The sequence below is a fragment of the Culex quinquefasciatus genome, chromosome 1, assembly GCF_015732765.1.
Source record: "Culex quinquefasciatus strain JHB chromosome 1, VPISU_Cqui_1.0_pri_paternal, whole genome shotgun sequence".
In the NCBI taxonomy this organism is placed as follows: Eukaryota; Metazoa; Arthropoda; class Insecta; order Diptera; family Culicidae; genus Culex; species Culex quinquefasciatus.
The window spans coordinates 116,821,813-116,845,751 of record NC_051861.1 but is presented as its reverse complement, the minus strand read 5'-3'; the positions used below and the strand labels follow the sequence as shown (position 1 = coordinate 116,845,751).

The 23,939-nt window shown below is 35.2% G+C and overlaps 1 protein-coding gene across 1 annotated transcript in view; it reads left to right on the top strand.

Annotated features, from left to right (window-relative positions):
• The first annotated feature begins 1,948 nt into the window (after positions 1–1,948).
• The window catches only part of LOC6052863 (glutaredoxin domain-containing cysteine-rich protein CG31559), a 133,849-nt gene continuing 111,858 nt past the window's right edge, over positions 1,949–23,939 (top strand). Inside the window, exons 1-2 of the mRNA XM_038248214.1 lie at positions 1,949–2,219; positions 16,613–19,053. Coding sequence (XP_038104142.1) covers positions 17,341–19,053 — 1,713 coding nt within the window. The 5' untranslated portion in view covers positions 1,949–2,219; positions 16,613–17,340. The remainder of the gene's footprint in view (positions 2,220–16,612; positions 19,054–23,939) is intronic.

Sequence of the window (23,939 nt, the reverse complement as noted above, 5' to 3'; positions counted from 1 at the left end):
AAAAATTTACTCTGAATGTATAAATTTTGATAGAGAAGAAGATTTTCATATAGATGTAGATTTAAATCATCAAGTAAATTTGTGCTATCCTAACCAATTTGAGTTATTTTTTAAAATAAATTTACTGCGTTACGTAATAAAATAACGCTCTCTTATTTTTGATTGAGTTTGTTTTTTAATATTTTGTCAAACATGAGCAGTTCATTAAAAAGTTTATTAAAATACTGAACTCAATCATTTTTTGAAGAAATTTCTGTCTTATTTAATTTTTTAACGTAGTTTTTTTATTTATTCTTTCAAACATATATAGTTTCATGCATGCAGCCTAAATTCACCCATAATTGAAAGAATTTTTCATCCTTTCATTTTTCTTGTTCTAGTTTTCATTAGAAAATAGTAGAACACAGAAATTATGCTAAATTTAAAAAAAAAATACACAACTCCAAGATGGCCGCTAAAATGGCGGTGACTAAAATTTAAAAAAAATCAACGGGATCAAGTGTCCCCGGGGATCAAGTCTCCCCACTCTCCTCTACATGAGTATTACATTTAATATCAGAATTGATAATTCGAACCCACGGTTTTCAAAGCATCGGATAATCTAATACAGTCCAAACTCGACTCCAGATTTTCCGAAGTTATGTATGGGACTTCAAATAATCGGATGACGATGGAATTTTTTCGAATTTCTTTTTTTTATTTCTTATTTTAGCATTAAATTCGAGTTCTGCGACGATTTTAGCATTAAATTCGAGTTCTGCGAGCCCATTTTAGTCAAATTTCAATACTTGATCTAAATCACTTCAGAGTAGTTTAGAGGTCGTACTGAAGCACGACAATCAAAAATAAGTCAACGAAAAAAAAAATTGTGATTCGATTATCCGAAGTGAAATTTTGATAATCGAGTCTGGACTGTAAAGGAAAAACTTTTTTACGAAGTTATCAACCCTGAATAAGTCGAATTTAAGTGGTCGATTGCCTGTTGCATTACCATATTATTTGTCTCAATATTGCATCACCGTATTTTGGGCTTATATTTGAGCCAAAAAAAAAAAAGACTTAGAGTAATCGATTACAGACTGCCTCAATATGTCTTTCAAACATTAATTTCATTAAAATAAAAAAAAGATTATCTTTAAATCTTGGTTTTAGATCCTAAACTAACTTAAATTTTCTTCTTAAATTATTAAAGATTTACCAAACGATTGTCCAAACTGCAATCATGTCTACGAAATTGTCTGATGATATTGTAAATTGTTTTTTAATTAAGGAGTGGTCCTTTTGCTGATTGAAATATTTTTTCAAGTTTTTTGACATGTCAGGTGCACCTTTGTTTCCAAATTGTACCAAAACATCAGGATGCCATAAAGATTTGCATGTTGAATGTCGTTGCAACAAATCACCTTCGCGGTTAACGTAACGCAGTAGGCCTGGCCTTTGGATAATGGTTGTTAGTAGTAGCATTCTTCAGTGTGATTTGGATTCGTAGGCTGTGCCATGGTTGTATAAGTTAGATTGATGGGTAAAACCAAACTTTTTAGGCATTTTTTTTATATTGTCAAATGTTTTTCGTCTGTACTTTTTATTTAATTTTATATATGATATAAGTATTTTTACTTGATTTTTACTCATCAGGAACTATGATTTCACTAATTCGTCCAACCTTGCTTCTCCAACACCTTGCCACCCTAACAACCATAAGCTGAGTGATCTTCAGAGACACTCTTCTTCGCACATGTCTTGAGCTGTCTTGAGTGCACTTCTTGAACATCGCGCTTCGACCGCGCGTTGCAACCGAAACTCCTCAACATCGCGCGCGACTTCCTCAAGCCCCAACCACTCACCTGTGCGCCACTCACCTGGGCTCCGGCGAGTTCTCCTCGGAGCTCCCCGTGCGACGCGCAGCGCCTGCTGCGGTCACTTGCCCCGTCAGTCTTGCAGTCGCAATCGTTCGCTCCGCAGTCGTGTAATCGCGCGCTCTCACCTTCCTGTCCGTAGCGCAGATTCCGGTTTTTTCCACCGAGATACCGCGGAGAGAAGTTGCCCCGAGGGGGAACCCAACCTGCACAGTGGTAACACATAATTTCTTTGAGCGCCACCAGCCTTATCGGACGCGGAGAAGTAGGTCTTAGTGGAACTGGTGCAGAGCAGGTTCCTGGCCCCGAAGGGGACCAACAGGGTCGTTAAGTGAAGATCAACGCGTGTGTTGTTACGTCAAGGTATGCGGGCTGACAGCGGGGGTCAAAGTGTACTGCGTTGAAGGTGCGCAACTGTCAAACGCGCAAGCAGGTGGAAATTCGGTCAGTGGCCAAAATAGTCGGGTGAAATTCCGGCCGCAGTGGTGCACAAAACGTCAAAAAGAAGCCACGCGAGGGGGAGGGTGATTGTTGATAGCGAAAGCCGGATCAAAGGTGGAAAGGAAGAAAGGTGTCTGCCAGTGCCAGTGTGTGTGAATGTGAAACTCGGCGAATAAAAATAAAATTTAAAAAATCGGAAGAGACGGAATCGAGGTAGCCGGGTGGAACAGTTTCTCCCGAAACGACCGAATCAAGGCCACCTGCGACGAGATCGTCGGTGGATTGGAGGAGGTGGTGATAACCGAGGCCTACTGCGATCAGCGGGTCACCTCACGAGTACTCCGTACTCGCAGCTGAAAGATCAAGGATTCTGGTGAACTGTTCTCGACGAGCTCTCGAGATCGTGAACTTGACTGTTGTTTTTGCTTCTGTTACTTCTGACAGCTGCCGTTTCGGCGAAAGGAGGTTACCGAAGTGTGTTCCGTTGGAGGGAACGGACTGCTCGAAGCGGCGCCGTTGAGAAGAGTTCAAGAGAACGTGATCGAATTGGGGAGCTCCAGAACTCCACGCACGTGTGCGCAGATATCGCCCTGATTATCTAAACCCAGAAAGTGAGAGATCAAGGACGGGTGATTTGGAGTGAAGAATTGTGTTGTGTATTTCTGTAAACATCAAAAAGGTTAGAAATGTGGTGACGGTAGAAGGTCACCTCAACATCAAGTGGAAGTGATCAATCAAAAAGAAGTGTGTACGAGCGTGTGGAATTGTGCGTGGAGAACAGACGGTTGTTCTAGGTCAAGTCAAGTCCCGGCTAGGCAATCGGAAGAGATTGGAAGAAGCGAGTGTGTGGTGGGATCGTGGTGAAGTGAGCTGTACACTACAGCATTTGTGGTCGTCTGACATTGGCTTAGATTCTTGTGGGGTTTTTTTGTGGTTAAATTGCACGAGCTGAACCTTGAGCATAATTAGTTGAACTGTTTATTTGCTACATACTGAACGAATTGTTATGGGCAAGTGGCAAGATAGAGCAGTCACGATGAATAACAAGCGAATGTGGTGAAGCTGAAACTTAGGTCATTTTGTTTTTTTTTTTTTAAAGATTTCTTTGGTGTTATAGAGCATAGATCAAGGGTCGTCAAGATTTTGGACTAGTAAGTCAAATTACAAGCTTTCTGGAAATAAAATTCAGGCAAAATTTTCAACCAAAAGGTATACCATCATCTGGGGCGAATCGGGACTACAGTCTGAACAGGGACAGTAGGTTTTAGAGCACTTAAACGCTTGAAATTTGGAATTCGATGCACTAATTGTGTTAATCTGTGCCTGTTCTATCTGATCCCTAGAAAAAACATACAAATATTGTGCAGTAACAAGGCTTAAACAGCTGTCTCGGTTCGCCCCACGTGGCCCGATTCACCTCAGATGGCGGTACAGAATCCTTTATACATGATTACAGTTATGCTTCCATAAATTTGAAAAAAAAAGAATTCATAAAAATAAAAATTCTCCATTCTACGTCATCAACTGATCTGTGGTCAAACATTTTTTTTCTAAAAGCCACTTGATTCAAAATGGAAATATAAACGTAATGAAATTTATTGAACAATATTTTCTTTCGCTCCCAGATACTGAACGAAAATATTGAAAGGGAGTTCAAAACATCAAATATAATTTAAATTGGCCAAATATGAAATAAAATTTGTGAAATTTAGTGAAAATAAGAAGAGATTTTCTGATTTAGTGTCTTCAGCGTAAGAGGTGAGGAGAATAATTTAGAAAAGAAGCTCTGTGAAGATGCTAAATCAAATTTAGAATCAAAAATGCCTACACATTTTTTGATAAAATGCACAACTTTCAGGTTAAAGGGGAACTATACCCTTTGTCAGCCTATTTCTATTATCAGCCTATCAGCACTTTGATCATGTATTCCAGCTTTCATAAAGTGTTTTTGACTGTTCCTAAGTAATAAATAGCGCAAATAAAAGTGAGCAAGCAACTTTCGATCGTTGATATATCTGAAAATGTTGATTTAATAGCGGAAAACGGCGAAAGTGATGAGAATTGGTCGAACGGCTTAGAGTGATTAAAATGGGTATATTTCCCCTAAGCATTTTTTAGGTGATTTTTTTTTCTTAAAAAATTTAATTTTCAATTACTTCTTGAAGAAAATTCACTCTTGCAACAAACATTTTCGCAAAGCTAACTAAATATCCTACAATTTCCTTTTTGACTTTGTTGATCGAACTGATGGTTGCTGAGATAAACACTCTTAAAAAAATATGTTTTATTAATTTTTATTTACAGATAGTCAAATTTCCAAAAAAAAAAATATTTTCTTATTTTTCTATTTTTTAAGAGAAATTTTTCAGTCATAAAGATGCACGGACAACTAAACATATTTGAAAAACTTATGATTTTGTAAAAATACTGAATATGTACTCTTTTTGTCTTCCTCACCTTACTGAGGAAAGGCTAAAAAATCACTCGAAAAATGAACTTTTTAATTAGACCTCCTAGACCTACCGTCATTTATACATATCGACTCAGAATCACCAGCTGAGTACCGAATCAATGTCACTGGAATATCTCGTCACTGACTGAGCCGATTTTGACCGTATTGGCCTCATTCGATTCGTTTTGGGGTCCCATTAGTCCCTATTGAAATTTATAAGATTTAGTAAAGCACAGTTATGCTTAAAAAACTGCTGCATATAAATTTCACAAGTTGCAAAAAGGGTGGTTTTTGCATGGAAACCTGCCATATTATATATTTTTAGAAAGGTTCTGAGATGACTTTTCTTGTGGATTAAGAATTTTCAAAATCTGACTTACCTATCTAAAATTACAAGCAGCTTAAAAAAAAATGCGCTAGATTTACATAACCTCAATCTGTTTCCCCACGGCGGTGTATGTAAAATCTTGAGAAAAAGTCTGTAAGCAGTCTGTTTTTTTTACTCATCACTTATTTTTGTTAGGACCTCTTTGGTGCTGCGATCACGTTAGGGGCCATCCATAAACCATGGCGACACTTTAGGGGGTTTGGAATCACTCTACAAATGAGAGGAAGGCACCAACCACCTAAAGGTGGATTAAGTAACGTTTTTAATTTTAAAAGTGTAATCAAATTTGCAATCAAAATCAGATGCGTTGAGGAGTAATTTCTTGTAAAAATTAGTATATTTTTGATACTTCAAAATAGAGTCATATTTTTAATTAAAAAAAATGCCAAAAGGCACAGAAAATTTTCTGTAATTTTAATTTTTAGACAAAGAGAATTGCTAACAGGAAATTTTCTGTAATTTTATATTTTAGACAAAGAGAATTGCTAACATTAAAAATGGAAAAAAATATCTTTTCAGGAGTTTCCCAGTTAGCTTAAGACTGCATACTTATTTTAAAATAAAAAGCAGGAGATATTAGTTAAAATTAGGCTGGAACAAATTTTATTTATTTTATGTTATTTATGTTACAACCCCCCTCACCCCCCCCCCCTTAATGTGTGCACAGAAAAAAAATCAGTTCTCAAAATCGTGAATATTGTTCATGAATATGAGAACCACGAAGGAACTTATTCATGAGTAGGGGAGATGGGGGTAAGACGGCCACCCTAAGGTAAAAACTCATTTCAAATCAAAATAAACCATTATTTTCAACCCCAACTTAGTACAGATCCTAGTTGGAAGTCACATTTAAAGAAATTACCTAACTTGTGTCTTTAAAATAAACTTTTCTTTACTTTTTATTGATTTAAAAAAAAATGTGCATTTTCGATCCTTCCTCCTCTTGCGGGGGTAAGACGGCCACCGTATTTTGCAACTTAGATAACTATGATAAAAATTGGGTAATTCTCTACCAACTCACACGAAATCGGGAAAAGTTGCCCCGACCCCTCTTCGATTTGCGTGAAACTTTGTCCTAACTGTTGACGATCCGAGATCCGTTTGATATCTCGTGACGGAGGGCGGTACGACCCTTCCATTTTTGAACATGCGAAAAAGAGGTGTTTTTCAATAATTTGCAGCCTGAAAATGAGAAATTTGGTGTCAAAGAGATTTTATGTAAAATTAGACGCCCGGTTTGATGGCGTACTCAGAATTCCGAAAAACGTATTTTCATCGAAAAACACTAAAAAGTTTTAAATTCTCCCATTTTCCGTTACTCGACTGTAAAAATTTTGGAACATGTCATTTTATGGGAAATTTAATGTACTTTTCGAATCTACATTGACCCAGAAGGGTCATTTTTTCATTTAGAACAAAATTTTTCATTTTAAAATTTCGTGTTTTTTCTAACTTTGCAGGGTTATTTTTTAGAGTGTAACAATGTTCTACAAAGTTGTAGAGCAGACAATTACAAAAAATTTGATATATAGACATAAGGAGTTTGCTCATAAACATCACAAGTTATCGCGATTTTACAAAAAAAAAGTTTTGAAAAAGTTACTTTTTGCGTTTCTCTTTGTTTCGTCGTCCGTGTCTGTCGCGGGTGACCATGAACGGCCATGATCGATGACGACCAACTTTTTCAAAACTTTTTTTCGTAAAATCGCGATAACTCGTGATGTTTATAAGCAAACCCATTATGTCTATATATCAAATTTTTTGTAATTGTCTGTTCTACAACTTTGTAGAACATTGTTACACTCTAAAAAATAACTCTGCAAAGTTAGAAAAAACACGAAATTTTAAAATGAAAAATTTTGTTCTAAATGAAAAAATGACCCTTCTGGGACAATGTAGATTCGAAAAGTACATTAAATTTCCCATAAAATAACATGATCCAAAATTTTTTACAGTCGAGTAACGGAAAATGGGACAATTTTTTAAACTTTTTTAGTGTTTTTTTCGATGAAAAATACGTTTTTTCGGAATTCTGAGTACGCCATCAAATCGGGCGTCTAATTTTACATAAAAGTCCCTTTGACACCAAATTTCTATCTCATCACCGTTTCAGGCTGCAAATTATTGAAAAACACCTCTTTTTTCGCATGTTCAAAAATGGAAGGGGTCGTACCGCTCCTCCGTCACGAGATATCAAAAAACGGATCTCGGATTCGTGATCAGGGACAAAAGTTACCCCTTAGGACAAAGTTTCACGCAAATCGAAGAGGGGTCGGGGCAACTGCTGTGTGAGTTGGCGGAGAATTACCCAATTCATAAAAATCTAATGTTTGTATCTGGTGACATTATCACCATGACTGCGAAATGAAAAGCTTTTAGTAATATGCTCCAAAATGTTTTTAAAACAGTTTATATTCAAAGAACTTTTTTCAAATGATAAATATTACGACACACTGGTGATTACGGCATTTTTTTTCTTAATTATCAAAATTTTGTTTACAAACCACTATTTAGTTTTGCAAAAAGTGGCTCAAAGTAACTTATTTAGCCTAAGGTACAATATCATTAGATATTTGGGTAACTTTTATCATGTTTAGTAGTAAAACAAGCGCATGGCCGTCTTACACCGCCTGGCAGTCTTACCCCCACCTCCCCTATGGTGTATTTGCACTATAAACGTGAATATATTTCTTCAAGGTTCTTAAATTCAAGAACATAAGTTCACGATTTCGGGTGTCGTCTTTTTTGCGTGTGGCCGAAAAATCAGGGGGCAAAAAAAATCAAATTTTCAATGAAAATTTTAGTTCAATCAACTGAAATCAATTTAAAATGCAGCATTCAGTTGCGTTTAGAATCATTTTGTTTGGATTAATACAAGAATCTGTTCAGTTTTAGTAAATGTTCGCAAAAAGAGTTTTCCATTGAATTGTTGTAATTCTTGATCGTTATTTCAATGCTTATTTTCCGTGTCGTATAAAATTAATAGTTTTTTTTTTTAATTTTTAAAACAGTAATAATTAGAAAAGCCTTAAAACACTTATTTTTTTATTTTTCATTATGTTTTTTTTTTTATAAAAACAGCAGAAATGTTTACAAAAGATTTATTTTTAACATTGATATCGAATCGACTCGAAAGTTTCCAAGATATTGCCAGTTAAAAAATGAGGTGTCACTTTCTCAACACCCAAATCATTAAAGACAAATTAAGGAGAATGTAGAAGAAATTTCAGGCTTTTAAAAATATGTTCTGCAGGTGTGCATTTTTGCCCACATTTTCGATTTTTTACAAAAATCTTATTAAAAAAAATATCATCAGAAAGATTTTTTAACTTGTGTCTTTTTATAAGTTTAAAAATATAATTCTTTGAATTTACAACATATAGCAGTACATTTTTTTTGGCAAAATAACGGCAAGTTAAAGAGGGGCTATTTTCCTACTTTTGAAGATCTGATTCGATATATTTCGTTGGGGGTCTGTCAGGCCCGTAGCCAGGGGGGGGGCTACCGGGCTGCAGCCCCCCCCGAAATTTTTCCCAACTTTTTGGAATTGGACTACCTAAAAAAATCTCAAATCGATGCTCGTGTGTTCTCTTTTAAGAAATAGTTTGTATAGAGAATCAACCACGGATTGATCAAACTAAGTAATTTGTCTGTCTATTGCCGGGCTCAGTTTTTGTAGATTATGGATTCAATATTTAAAAATAGAGCTGCAGATTTGAACATCGTTCCATTCAGTAACATCTCATTCACCTCGTGGTTTTAGCATTACATTGGTTAGGGTAGTCCAAATCTGGGCTTACTCGGGGCTACCCCCTGAAATCAAATTTGAGTTTTTTCTGACAACGGGAACACCTACCTTTAAGCCTTTGAAGTTTGTGAAAAATCGTCAAAATGTATGGAGTTCCAGTTCTTACCAATTTTCGGAACTAATATCTTCTTTAAATTTGGAGAAACTTTCCCAAAAAACCGGTGTGTGCTAGCTTGCCTGGCAATGCACCTGTTATGTTGCCCCTTTGAGCCGCTTGCGCAAAAATGGTCAATAATATAATTTAGAATTTTTAGATTCCAAAATGGTAATCATTGTGCATTTTGTATTGTGCAAATTTATCTAAAATGTGGTTGCAGATGCCGAATTTGATGTTAAAAGCAAACAAATAAGAAATCAAATTATTCGCTCTACAGCATTGCCTTGGCGTTCTCGATTGCGAGATTCCTACTCGAAACTAGGTATCCGAAGGCTTGATTGTTGAGGCAATTGCAAACCTCTTTTTACACCTAAGCTTCCATCCACCCCAGGATTCGAACTGACGACCTTTGGATTGTTAGTCCAACTGCCTACCAGCGACCGAGACAGGACCCAGGGAGACGACTCCTACACCTGGACTGAGCTAACGACCTAACCTTTTTAGGTTAGTCCGGGGCCAACATTTACTTCCCGTCCGACGGAAGGCGTGATCAGACAAATCTCGTCTCGAAAAATGCCACCGGGACCGTCTGGGATCGAACCCAGGCCGACTGGGTGAGAAACAAATAAGAAAATAACGTTTTATTTGTTCATGATTCGATTATCCTTAGAACTTCGGATAATCTATACCTTGTATATTTTTTTTAATTTTGATGATTTTTGTCTACATTTTTCAAAATATATCATAGTTTCTCAAAAATATTTAGATTTTGTTTGAAAATCGAAAGCATTTAATATGAAAAACATTTGAGTGAATTTCAACTATTATCTGAAATACAATTCTAATTTTAAAATTCTAAAAAAATTAATCTCAGATTCAAAAACTCATAAAATTAAATCAAATAAACATAATTTTTAATTTATTAAATTTCTGATTAATCTTTCATTTTTGAACTTTTTCATTCCTATTTTTTTTGATTTTACGGAATTGAATTTCCATTTTGAAGTTTTTGAAAGTCTCTACAGTCCAGACTCGATTATCCGTAGCCTCGATTATCCGAAGTTTCGATTATCCGAAGTTCGATTATCCGAAGGTCTATATGGGACTTCGGATAATCGAATCAGGGACAAAAAAAAATTGTCGTATTTTTTTTTTATTTTCTTACTTGGGTAATTCTCTACCAACTCACACGAAATCGAGAAAAGTTGCCCCGACCCCTCTTCGACTTGCGTGAAACTTTGTTCTAAGGGGTAACTTTTGTCCCTGATCATGAATCCGAGGTCTTTTTTTATATCTCATGACGGAGGGGCGGTACGACCCCTTTCATTTTTGAACATGCGAAAAAAAAGGTGTTTTTCAATAATTTGCAGCCTGAAACGGTGATGACATAGAAATTTGGTGTCAAAGGAACTTTTATGTAAAATTAGACGCTCGATTTAATGGCGTACTCAAAATTCCGAAAAAATGTATTTTCCATCGAAAAAAAAACACTAAATAATTTTTTAAAACTCTGCCATTTTACGTTACTCAAATGTAAATTTTGTTGGAACATGTCATTTTAAGGCAGGCCTGCCCAACGTCCGGCCCGCGGGCTGGATCCGGCCCGTGAAGCCATTTCATCCGGCCCATGATGGCTTTTCAAAATAGTTCTATGACCAGCCTATAAGGCTGTTCATGAAATATTAAATAAATAAATTGATTGTCTGAAAAAATAAGCTTGAGATCGAATTTTAACATATTTATACAACATTCTTCATGTTTGAATTTAATTCTTATAATTTCTTTATTTATTTTTTTAAACTGAAAAATGGTGCAAAAATCCAAAATTGTCCATTTCATAAAGTAGTGAAATTTATGAAAAAACTTGGATTGTTGTCTAAAAATGTACTAAAAGACACTAAATTTAAATATTTTTCAGTTTTAAATGTGTTTTTTTTTTCATATTGAAGTTGTTTTCTATTTTTTAAATAAATAAATAAGCAAAAACTTATGTATTTTTCAGAACTTTAGATCACTGCAAATATTTTAAAATTAAAAAAAATGAGTCATGAAATAAAGAAGCAAAAAATATATTTTTAATATGCTTTAAATTTCGAAGAATAACAAATTGAAAATGATTTTATCTATGATGTTTTACTTTTCAAAATTCTGTGTGTTTTTTAAATTATTTTATTTTTTTATATTTGAAGGTGCACAACAACGCACGAAGTTTTTTTTGTATAGGATATTCGAATCAAAATTTCGTTTGAATAAATTTTATCATGTCTCATTGATTTTTTTATATTGTAGTGTTGAGGAAATTAAACTTAAAAATTGCATCGACCATTAAAATTTGAATGTTTTTTTTATAAAATACTAGCCTTACCCGACAAACTTCGTTCTGCCTTTTTTTTCGTTTGTTGAGGTTTTTTTTTGATTTTTTGCTTATTTAGCCTCCTTTGATCAAAATATGATTTTACGTAAATTTCTTCATACAATTTTCCGATGCTCTGGGATCGGATCAAGAGTGGCCAAAGTGGCGTTTTTTTAGCATAAAAACCTTTCCAATCATAAAAAAAAAAATGGGTTTGCTTTTTCAACTTTTATCAAATATTAGTTCCGGCCCGCCACTGCTTCTGAAAAATCAGAACTGGCAGGGCTAAATGAGTGGGCACCCCTGATTTAAGAAAACAATTACACATTGTCAGAAATTCAATAAATCAAAAATTAAAAAACATTAAACTAATTAATACTACAAAAATTCTAAATTTAAAAAAAATCAAGATATTCAAAAAAATATCTAGATATTTAAAAAAAATCAACATTCCAATAAATTATCTTTTTATGAATCTTAATTTTTTGATGTTTTCAATATTTATTTTTTGATTTAAAGTATTTCATTTTTTTAAGTGATTATTGTAATGACTTTTCCCTTATTTTAAACTTATTCTGAGCAAAAAATAAAATCCTTATCATTATCGGCCTTGTAAGACCCAGCGTTTTGACAGTCGGCTTCATGATGCAATTCCGCAGTATTATTTTTGAGCGAATACATTTTTTCAAACGTTATTTTCAGTCGCAGTAAAAAACAAATCAATAGCTTTGATTTTTTCACCAACACATATTGCAGATCAAACGCCGCTATTTGTTTCTGTTCCTTTACAGCTGCGTACGTTAAAGAATTTCTTTTTCGTAACCATATACTTGACCGTTTCTTGAGCATTTTTTGTATGGAGTTTTAAGAGTCTCCGTATTACAGGGCATTTTTTTATATTTTCGTTTGAATGTAAAATATGGTTCTATTGACAAAATGCAGACTTGGATTAGATTAACAGGAAAAATCTAATTGATTTAATAATTCTTACATAAAGTTTTCTTTACTTTAAGTTTGGAAAGGTTTTGTAAATATTAATTTTCCAAGCCATAAAATGTGCAGGAATTCGTTATCAGGGTCAAGATATTGCTTGAATAATCATCGATTTACAATCCTATATTATTCAACATGATTTTTATTAGTTAAATCCCAGAAATCCAAAAAAGGATTTCATTTGTGTTTTTTATTCTTTTGCTTTATAGAAGACTCTCTTTTCTATAAACACCAAAGCAAATTTACATACAATTTAGTCAAAAATCCATTATTTTTCCTCTTTATCTTGTAAAATCATATTGGTTATCAACACTTGTTTTAAAATTTATTATAGTTCTGAGTCAACTTCTGACAGTTATTTCAAAATGAAGAAATAACTTAATTGAAGATTTCAATTTGTTAATCGTGTTCGCATTTATATTTTTATCGTACAAGTGTATTTTAAATTTCGAGAAGATGTGTCTCAGGAACTAATAGACCAATCTCTAATGCTTTTTAGTAATTACATGGTTAAAACGATACTTAATCCACCTTTAGGTGGTTGGTGCCTTCCTCATATTCATAAAGTCAATACATTCAGTAAAAATAGCAACATTCCCCCTTAACATGTTTAACAAATCAACTTTATTACTCATTTCTTTTGATATGGTTCGCAGACCATCAATATTTCTGGCTCATCGGCAAGGTCTGATAAAAAAAACCTATCCAACGATAGTTCGCATGGAAGATTCAGACAATATTTTTATCACAATATCTAAAATCAAACCTCTAAAAAGTGTATAAATAACACTTAAGTGCCAATAACTTTTAATAGGGTTGTCAGATCCTTGATGTATTAGGCTCATTTGAAAGGTCTTTCGATTATCTAACTAACGATGGGTCGCATGATGGACCCGGACATCATTTTTACTGAAATAGCTGAGATCCGGCCTCCAAAAAGTGTATAAATAACACTTAAGTGCCAATAACTTTTGATAGGATTGCACGATCCTTGATGTTTTAGGCTCATTTGAAAGGTCTTTCGATTATCTAACTAACGATGGGTCGCTTGATGAACCTGGACATCATTTTCATTGAAATATCTGAGATCCGGCCTCCAAAAAGTGTATAAATAACACTTAAGTGCTAATAACTTTTGATAGGGTTATCAGATCTTCAATGTTTTGGGCACATTGGAAAGGTCTTTTTAATACCTTTCTGAAAATGTATAACATGACAGGGTTTCTTACAAAAACCACCCTTTTTACAATCTTCCGGACATACGCCAAAATCGTTTTTTAGCATAACTTTTGAAGTACTTTACTAAACTTCATAATTTTCAATAGGGACTTATGGGACCCCAAGACGAATCGAATGAGACCAAAACGGTCCAAATCGGTTAAGCCAGTGCTGAGATAATCGAGTGCATATTTTTTGGTGCCCAGACCCACATCCCTACACACACACACACACACACACAGACATTTGCTCAGAATTTGATTCTGAGTCGATAGGTATACGTGAAGGTGGGTCTACGAGGTCAAATTAAGAAGTTCATTTTTCGAGTGATTTTATAGCCTTTCCTCAGTAAGGTGAGGAAGGCAAAAACGATAAGAGCAATACAAATATTTTGCTTGAAGTTGCTGTTTCCGCTCTTTAAGATTGACTCAAAAAATCTGGCAAAAACTTGTCTTTAAATACACATTTTCATTGAAAATAATTGTTAAATAGTTTGTAAACTATTTTCAATGAATTGGATAATGTTAATTTTTGGGTTTTAATGAAATAGGCACTTTTAAGCTTACTGTGGATTTATTTTTTTGTAGATAATTTAAAAAAAAAATGGTTTCTTCGAATTCATAGATTTATACATATTTTGACTATAGATATTTATAATAACGTCTATAAGCACTTTTGATTGAAATTTAACCGCTTATTCGATCGAAAAATTTAATTTTATAATTTCGAAGATAAGAAGCACTGCAATGATACATTATTTGGATTGAAATTTTATTAAAATAAAAACCTTTAGAAATAAGGATCTGATTAATATTTTTGCTGTCAATTTTTAAAATTTTATTAATGCTTAAATTCTGGAACAATTTTCTAAAGTAATGAATTTGATAATGGCGTTTAACCGTAATATTAAAGTTAAACATTAATCGTTTTGATGTTTGATACAATCGAGCTATGATACAATCAAACTATGATATTTGTTAGCTTAATTTAAAAATGGTTAAATATGCATTATTAACAACATTTTTTTCTTCAAATCTATTTCTTCAAATCTATTTCTTAAAAAATACCCAATATAGGGTCTTCCAATTACCACGGAGACACTTCAGAAGCCGGAATTTCAACGATTGTCAATTTTTGTATTTTATTCAAATTATTTATTTTTGAGAGGTTGCAGGAGCTTCGAAAAAAATGAAATCGCTTCAACATCTTAGAACAATTAAAATAAAAATTTTTTTAGGTTTACAATTTTAAGAAAATAAATAATTGTCCGTTAGGAGTTTTATGTTGTGCTAGAAATTTTATAAGTTCATATTCATATTTATACAACTATAGTTCGGATAAGCCATCACAATGATCACACAGACGGTTTAAAATTTTATAATTCAAATTTACCGGTTTATTAGTGGCTTTTACTCTCAGATTTAGTTAAAAAACAAAATTAAAACAAAGCGTAAAACATACAAAAAAAACATAATAACTTGTGGTTAGAAAAATAGATATTTTTTCAGGATTTATTTATTTCCTGTCAAAAATTTGATTCAAGTTAATTTTACATTAAGCGACAGTTTATTACAAAAATCGATTGCAATTAAACAATTCAAGAAAATGTAAAAAAAACACTTTCTTTTCTACTCCACAAACAAACAAACAAACATGCTGTATGAAATAAGATAAATTTTTGACGAAGGAGTTTCTTCAATAAAGACATTTAAAACTTAAGATGAAGATGATTGAAAACTTTTTTGCATACGTTACATTATAATTATACCTTTAACTAAGTGATGTTATAATTTTTTTGCTGATTTCTATACTCTTTGATTTTTTACACCCAAGCCCCCCCCGAACAAAAATCCTGGCTACGGCCCTGGGGTCTGTTGTAACTTTCTCATCAATATACATTGAAAAACTCTAAATAGCATTTTTGAAAATCATTTAATTGGTATAACCGATATCTCATTTTTATTTGAAACTGCTCCAAATCTAAAATAAAATGATTTATTAAAAAAAATCATTATACAACTCACCGTAATGATAAATTTTAACTCTCTACTGCCCAAATTTTTATGTTTCCCGTGTTCAGGAGGTCATTTTGAGCAACTTTTGTTCTACGAAAAACTTTACTTGTCTTTTTTATGTTTTTCTTGTTTCATTTTTAGTATTTTAATTTGCATTTATCTTGTTTAGTTTATGTTTGTTTTTGGTAGTATTTGGCCTATTCTACCACCTCCTATCGTTTCTTTTTGCCTATCATTTTTTTCATGTTTCTACAGTAACTTTTTCCATTTTTGCTTGATTTTCACATTTTTGCTATAGAATGGCACCATTATCATTTAAACTAAAAAAAAAAATGGTAGAGGCATAGTCTGGGACACTTCAAAAATTAATGCATACTTATTTTTACATAATAGAAATTTATTTTTTTTTGCTTTCAAATGCTGATCAAAAATTTGTTGAAAAATTGTTTTTGGCGAATTTTCAAATAGAATCTCGTCTAGAGGCGGGATTAGGTTGTAGAGGGTTAAAGTATTGTGAGTATTTAAAAATGTCTAGCTTGAAAAAATTCACCAAAATCTTCTTGTCTGATTAAACTTTGGTATTTTTAGACTTAATCGAACAAATTAAAAATACTAGCTTTTCCCTTATATTGAGCGAATATATTTTTTTTTGCAGTCGTGCCTGAATGTAGAAGATTTTTTTTTTCATGTTTGTATAATTGATTTTAGAATTTGGCTGTTTTTAAAAGTATCGAAATGTTTTTTTTAAGGATAACATTAATATTTTCGGAATTATATTTTATTTCGTTATTTGAGCTCAATTTTTTTAAACATTCAAAGAAAGTCTTAAAGGAATGAAAGAGACAGAAATACATTTATAAATTAATAATTAAAAGCATTTTAATCAATCGTTCAAAATTATATTCAAAAAATGTTACCAATTTGAGCATAAACCACAATAAAACACAAGAATCCAAGCCAATCTGACGCAAATCTTTCCGCAAACAAATAGGCAACTACAAACGGCTAGTGACTCAAACCAAACTAATCAACAAAAACCAACAGCGCTCAGCCAAATACGGAAGTAAGAAATCGCAGAAAACCCTTACTGCAGCAACAACGAAACAGCTAAAAAAAAATCATCAACAAAACAAAAGTGTTTCCAGCTTTGAAAAAGTCCGACGGCGCTCGATCGCGCACCTTCAGCAAGCATAATCAGCAAAACAACAACGCCAGCAACGTGTGTGTGGACTTGGTGAAGTGGCGAGATAGAAAGTGAAACCCTCCCTCAAGTGTGTATTCAATCTTTTGAGCTAGACAATTCAGGGAGAAGTCATCAAGATCTTTTCGCGACGACGACGAAGTCGTCGTCTAAACTTCTAAACAAAGTGAATGTAACAGGGGAGGTGCTGACAGCTGTGCAGTGCAGCCAACCAACCAAGAAGAAACGAAACGATTTAAAGTCAAGTGTGCGGCGATTTCGACAAGCGAGAAAAAGAAAATCGAATCAGCATAAATTAGCGTCGGTCGTAGCAACCCGTTGTAGCATCATCAAGCCACTGACAGTTGGCAACAACGTTGCTGCGCAACGTGCAACACAACATCGCGACGCGATGTCACACTAGGCGTTGCATGCTCAATAAATACCTAAATAAGCGTGTTGCCAAGTTTGGCGGGCTTTTGTTTTGAAACGCGTCTTGTTGATCCGCGAGGTTTGCGAAAGAAAACACCGAAAGAGAAATGGATTCAACGGCCTCGATGATGGCACAAACACTGCCGCACAGGCTAACCTCCATACAGATAAGCGCCGAAACAACGGTTTACGCGAGCTTGGACTCGAGTCTGGCCGCGCTGCAGAAGCAGCAGCACGTGGAGGAGGTCGATGCGGGTAGCGGTACCCATCACAGTCTCCCCCCAGCCGTTGAGTTGTTGCGCTCTACGACGGGTTCGGTCTCGGAAAAAGTGGTTTTGGTGGAGAAAGAAGAAAGAGAGTCGTCGGTTGAGGTGGGCTCACACCAAGACCAGCAAGCAGACTCGTTGGTCGTGGTAGACGCATCCAGATCATCTGGAGTTGGTGCCGTTGCCCTTGCTGTCGGCGCTGGTAGCTGCAGTTCGCTGGAGACCGTCCAGGAGAAACCATCGTCACCGGTGTTCACCGACCAGGAGTCGCACGTCGTACGCATCCAGATCGTTCAGAAGGAGGAGGGAGAGCTGGAGAAGATTAGCAGTGCGTTACATAGCGTTACGCCCGGGACGGCAGTGATTAGTGTCAATCAGAACGTCAACGTCGGGGGTGTTCAGAACCAGTGCAAGGCCAAGGTTTCGATAGTGTCGTTTGGACCGCCCGAAGATCCGCGCGAGACGCCGTCGCTCAGTCCTACGCCCTCGGTCGAGATGGTTCAGAAGCAGGCGAGCCCCTCGTCAACGCCGACCTCGGACGTCAACGGCGGTGGCGGAACGTACCTGTACTACATGATGTCCTCCGGTCAGTGCTCCCCAAGTGACACGCTGGACTCGGGCACGTGCAGTGACATCGAGGTTACCCCACCTCCGCTCCCCAAAAAGATGTCAAAATCGCCGCAACCTGCAGCGGCGGCTTCCCTTATGATGATAAGCTCGCCAAGCCCGGTGCCGCCGTCCGCCGTCGTCCCAGCTGATAAGCCGCTCGGATATCAGCGTCACCAGCGGGCCGGCAGTAGCAGCTACACCAGCACCAGCGACAGTGACGAGTCCGAGTCCAGTCTCAGCTGCGACTCCCTCAATTTCACCCAACTCTGCGGCAACGTAACCTCACTAACCCTATCTCCAAACCCATCAACCCCAGAACCACTCCCCCAGTCCCGTCCCCTCTCCCAAACCCCCTCGAGTGACCGTCGCGATGCGGAAGGCTCCCCCCTTCCGCCAACCCCACCCCCAATGTCCTCCACCCTCGCCGCGGCCAAAAAACAGAAAATAGTCTCCATCCTGCCCGACTCCCTCCTCAAGGACATCCGCGAACGTTCCGCGTCCGGCCGCGCCGCCGCCCAAATCGCCGCGAGTGAAGTGACCCCGCCCCGCGAAGACATCACCACCACAACCCGATCCATCCTCATGGAAAAGATCAACAGTCTAAACAGCGTTGCCGATGGCAACGCTGCCACCAATTTGACAGCCGCAAACAACAACAACAAATCGCTCAGTTTCGAAAATGACAAGTTTTACAAGTTTCACATCAATGAACACTCGAATCTGCAGGAACGTAATGTCGGCGGAGCCGCCGTCAACGGGTTCGGCAGTCCGAGCTGCGGCGGAGCCTCGTCCGTGGTGGATGACGACGAGAGCTTCGCAGGGTTTCGGGATTTGACCAGTGGGACGTCGACGATCCGGAGCAACAAGGGGACGGTGCGTGGGGTGAAGAACCGGGTGCGCAACGGGATTGCGACCTTTCTGCAGATGCAGCAGGCGAATTTGAAGGTAGGTGCAAATTTTTGGGGTGGGTGATTACGCGGAAGTCGGTTGACGTTAATCGGGGTGACGTTATCTATCGGGAGCCGGATTTGATATACACACGGGCGGGATTTGATTGATAACAGGCGAGTTTCACAAAGACCTGTCAGTAATGAAAAAATGTGTGATTTTTTTGTCATACCAGTGTTAAAAAATCGCCTTCAAATGCTTGCAAAACAAAGCGTAACGTTTTCGCATAAAAAGAAGAGCTTCTTTATTTATTTGACCGTCGATCAACGAATCTGGCAACCCTGGCAAATTTGTTATTCTTCTCTAAAAGTAACCGAATTTATTAATTGTGTAGGACGCGTAGATCATGGAGTACAGTCGAGATAATTTTTGAAATCAGCTTTTAGCATTTTGATCAAAAAATGGGTTTACAAACATGGTTGCCAGGCTAAATTAGCAAAAATCTGGCCATGGAACAAAAAAAAAAAAAAAAACTTGGGGGATATGAATTTATTTAGAAACTTCTGCAATTCTGATGGTTTTATTAGTCTTTGGCTTCAAACAGATTGAATTTATATTATCTTGAAAATAAAAATTTGTTTTTTTTTTCGATTTTCAATTAAACTCGTACATAAAGATGTTCGGAATTAGCCCAGATAATAATAAATCTTTATTCTGAGTGAAAAATGAAAAATCTGGTAACCTGACAACCTTGTTTACAAACAAACCGACACCGATATCGATTTAAGCGGTAAAAAGTTATTGTTAGCTTACACACTTCGCCAAAACTAACAAAACAAGAATTGCAAATGTTCAACGATTTCTTTGAAACAAAAACAAAAAAAAATGTTGTTAGCTTCAAATGCGATTTGTAGATCTGAACAAGACTCATAAAATGCTTCAGAAGATTGCAAAACTTTTGCGTTGTTTCAGAGAAATCGCCAAATTTACAAAACGTAACAGCTCAGCGTAAAAAGAGGTTTCTCTGTATTTCTACAGAGCCGAATCGACAATGGAGCACTTCCATTCGAGCAGTTTTTGCTTATTTCTACAATGTAGGGGAAATCTACCCTTTCCAATCAAACACCTATCTTCGTCATATGGAGAGTTTGATGCTCGATTAAAGCTCCAAAAATACTATTTGGGCTATAAACTTACCAGCAACAGCACCGCCTCGAGTAAGCACTCAAATGTATGCCACTTACTGGCCAAAAAGATCACATTTAATGCACTTTTGATCATAATTTGTATTTTGCGAGACCACTTCTCATCATTTTGTTGGCACACACAGTGACACACACGAGAATCCCTCAAACGCTTAATGAATATCGCCAAAATTAACTTTTCACTTTCGCTTACTTTTTCACGGCGCTTAAGATATGAAATTGCTTCCAACTACCGGCAACATGTTCTTTTGATCATTAGTAAGGCACTCACTTGAAGAATAATCCCGAAAAATGTAATAAATTAGCAAGCGCCATCAAAAAAACAAACGCGCCAAGTCGTTTGACGTTTCAATTTTCACTTTGCATTCCAATCGAAGGCTGAAGAAAACCGAGCGAGAGACGAAGTCAAAAAAGAACAAAGGCTGGCCGTCAACACCACCAGCAGCACAGCCAGCGATGCCAGGAAACTTTCCCTATAAATGCCACTTTTCGTGAGTGTTTGTTTGAACTGTCAGCGCAAATGGCAACACTCGACAGAGTGTTGGAAGAAAAAAGAACTAAGCCGATATTAGAAAAATGGGCGTGGCCCAATGCATTCGCCTCGATTAGAATACCCTTGGGAATTTTTTTTTGTTAAATGCTTGGTAAAGAAATAGAATAACTTTTAGTGAAAGTGAAAATAAACAGAAATGTTCACAAAAACTTGCTCTACTCGTTGGTGTACTTGGTTTTAGTAAAATTCAAGGGAGACTCTAGATTATCCAGCATCATTCAAACACGACCGCTTATTAGGATTAAAATGGGTAGATTTCCCCTATTCCTTATTGGAGAACTGTCATTTCTACCACTCGAATCCGCTGCACCAGCTGTCAAACTGATGTTTACACTTCAGCCCCTTTGTTCGAAGATAGGCAATCAAACGTCAAAATTACCCCCCACTAGAGGGCGCTCAAACTTTGGGTGATGTTTTCATTATAACCTACAGCGAGTAAGTTGGTTTGAAATTTGAAATTATTTTATTTCATCATAAAATCGACATTAATAGCAAATTATACCATTTTCAGGTAAGAAATAAATAGCTTAATTGATATAAACGAAAATATTTTTGTGATGTTCGATTTAATCTGTTCATTATCTGATTCAAAATAAGGGAATGTTTTAATCAAACTAATGAATTGAGAACGTAGATTATTCAAGTGGACAAATATTTTTTAAAGTCACTTCTACCATAAAAGCAAAGATCTGCTTGAAAAATGATAATTGGATTGATTTTCAAAATTAGCAATCTAACCTCATTCTCGCGTTTTCAATCCGGATCTCAGAATTTTCAATGAAAAAGGCAACTTAGCAAAAAAATCAAAAAGTCAGTCGATAGAATTTTTTATTTCTTACCTCCTGTTAACTTTATTTTATTCCAAAAGATCAATTTTCTATTAAAAAATCTTAGAATAGTTTTCACTCCCCTTTACACTTATCGCGCAAAACCGTAAACGTAACCTTGCACCAAAGTTCTCCTACTCGAATGTAGGTGGCTAATCGAGTTTTTAGCTTTGGTTTTGGGGGCCTATGGTCGAACACGTGGTTTTACGCTATTGACAGCTGTCAGATGTCCTTTTTCTCTTCAGACTAGTCAAATGAGCAAATCCACACTAATTTTTTTTTAAGAAAAATTATGAATTTGAACCTTCCACTGAGTTCCAATTTATAAAAAATAGGATGTCATTCAGAGTTGTTACAGTCGTGGATTTCGCTAGCTGTCTCTATAGAGAATTTGCAGCAAAGCTAAAAGACACATGTCGCCACCTATGAACAAATAGCGTAAACCTATGATTTTTAGAAAAAATGTGTTTTTTCCTTCATAATCAACATTTTTATAAAACTTATGCCGGATTCAGATGAGAAAAAATATTTTCAACAATTTGGTGTACATTTTTCCAATATTTGTTCGATTTTTCTATGAGAAAACTGTAAATTTAGGAAAAGATAGTAATTTGGACTATTTGGCAAGAAAATCTGTCAAAAATCAATAAAAATTGTTGAATATACGTTAACACATCTGTTAACAACTATATAACTGTTTATTTCATTGATATATACGGGGAAACTCATTTTTTCGAGTTCCAAAACATGTTTTTTAAAGAAAAAGGTCACAAATTTTTGCGCGCCCAAAAAATGATGTTCATTATTTTAAAGTAAAAAATTTTTCTCGTCTTTTGCAACCAGTTTCATTAAGATTGATGCAGGGAATCATGAGAAATAAACGATTTTGTTCTTCAATCCAGCAGAAAGGAATACGATTTTTGGCAAGTAACCTCATTTTGGCGCCACCTACATTTGAATCACAGGCGCGCTGCAAAACCTCAATTTTGACTATTTTTTTTTAAATAGTGCATTGTAAAATTGTTTAACGGTGCACATCAACCAAAGCTTTTACACCAAGATATTTGTTACAGATATTTTTAGTAATTTCGAAACTAAGGCAACTATCGATATATTTTGTTATTCATCCTCTAAAGTACTGTCTACTAAACGATTTACAACAAAATTTGCCTATTTTTACAATCGGATTGTTGCAGGATTGCTGTGCACCCTTAAATTCATATATTTTTTAAGATCCCTTGTTTAAAAAAAAACATGATTCTGCTAAAATGATTCACTCGCATCTTAGCTCTTAGAAAGACAACGATACAGTCCAGGCTCTATTATCCGAAAGCCTTGGAAAAATTTCACTTCGGATAATCGAAACTTCGGATAATCTAATCACGATTTTTTTTGTTGTTGTAATATTTTTGATTATTGAGCTTCAGTTTGACCCCTAATTTACTCTGAATTGATTTAGAATTTTTAAATCCAAGATGGCGGTGATGAAATATTTAAACAAAACATTAGAATTTGATATAAAAAGTAAGAAAATAAAAAAATACGAAAAACATTTTTTTTTTCGTGATTCGATTATCCGAAGTCCCATGTGAACCTTCGGATAATCGAGTCTGGACTGTTTTTGAATTCTTTAAATTATCCAATTAAATTTGTAATTTCATTGTTTTTTTAAAGTTCCTATAAGCTTTTGTGTTTCATATGTTTATAGGACCTTTTCAAAAACAAAATTTAGTCAATCTTTACTCTTAGTCAACAAACCTTGGAAAAACCTGGATCGGCCAACTTTTTTTAGAGTTTTGTGTCGATTTTTTTATTGTTTCATATTGTTTATATTTTATTGTTGTTTATTGCTAAAAATAGAAATTCTTTGGCCATATATAAAGTTTGCAAAAGTTTGTTTCGCTGCAACAACTTAACAATTCGTCAAATCTTAACATTTTTAAGGTGTATAAAATTTTGATTATTCTGAAAACAAGTTTTCATTCTTCAGTCAAGCTTAAAATGTAATTCATAAATTTTTCAATAATCTGAAACTGTTTTTTTAAACACAATGATTCTGTGTTTAGGGTTTTTTGTATACAAATATTGCTCTAAAATAAAAATAATGAAGCTTAAATTAAGTTACCTTTTAATAAAAAAAATGCATTTTTATATGTTATCTGTAAGAAACCATTTGTTTTTGTTTTTAAAAACCTTAACTTTATTTCTCTTGTTTTCTGTATTTCTTGTTATTTTTTTTTGTAATTTAATTTGCATTTATGTGTTTCTTTTATATTTGTGTTTGTTTTTTTTAAATGTTTCTATAGTCACTTTTTTGCTTGTTTTTAACATTTTCTACTGTATAATTATACTATTATA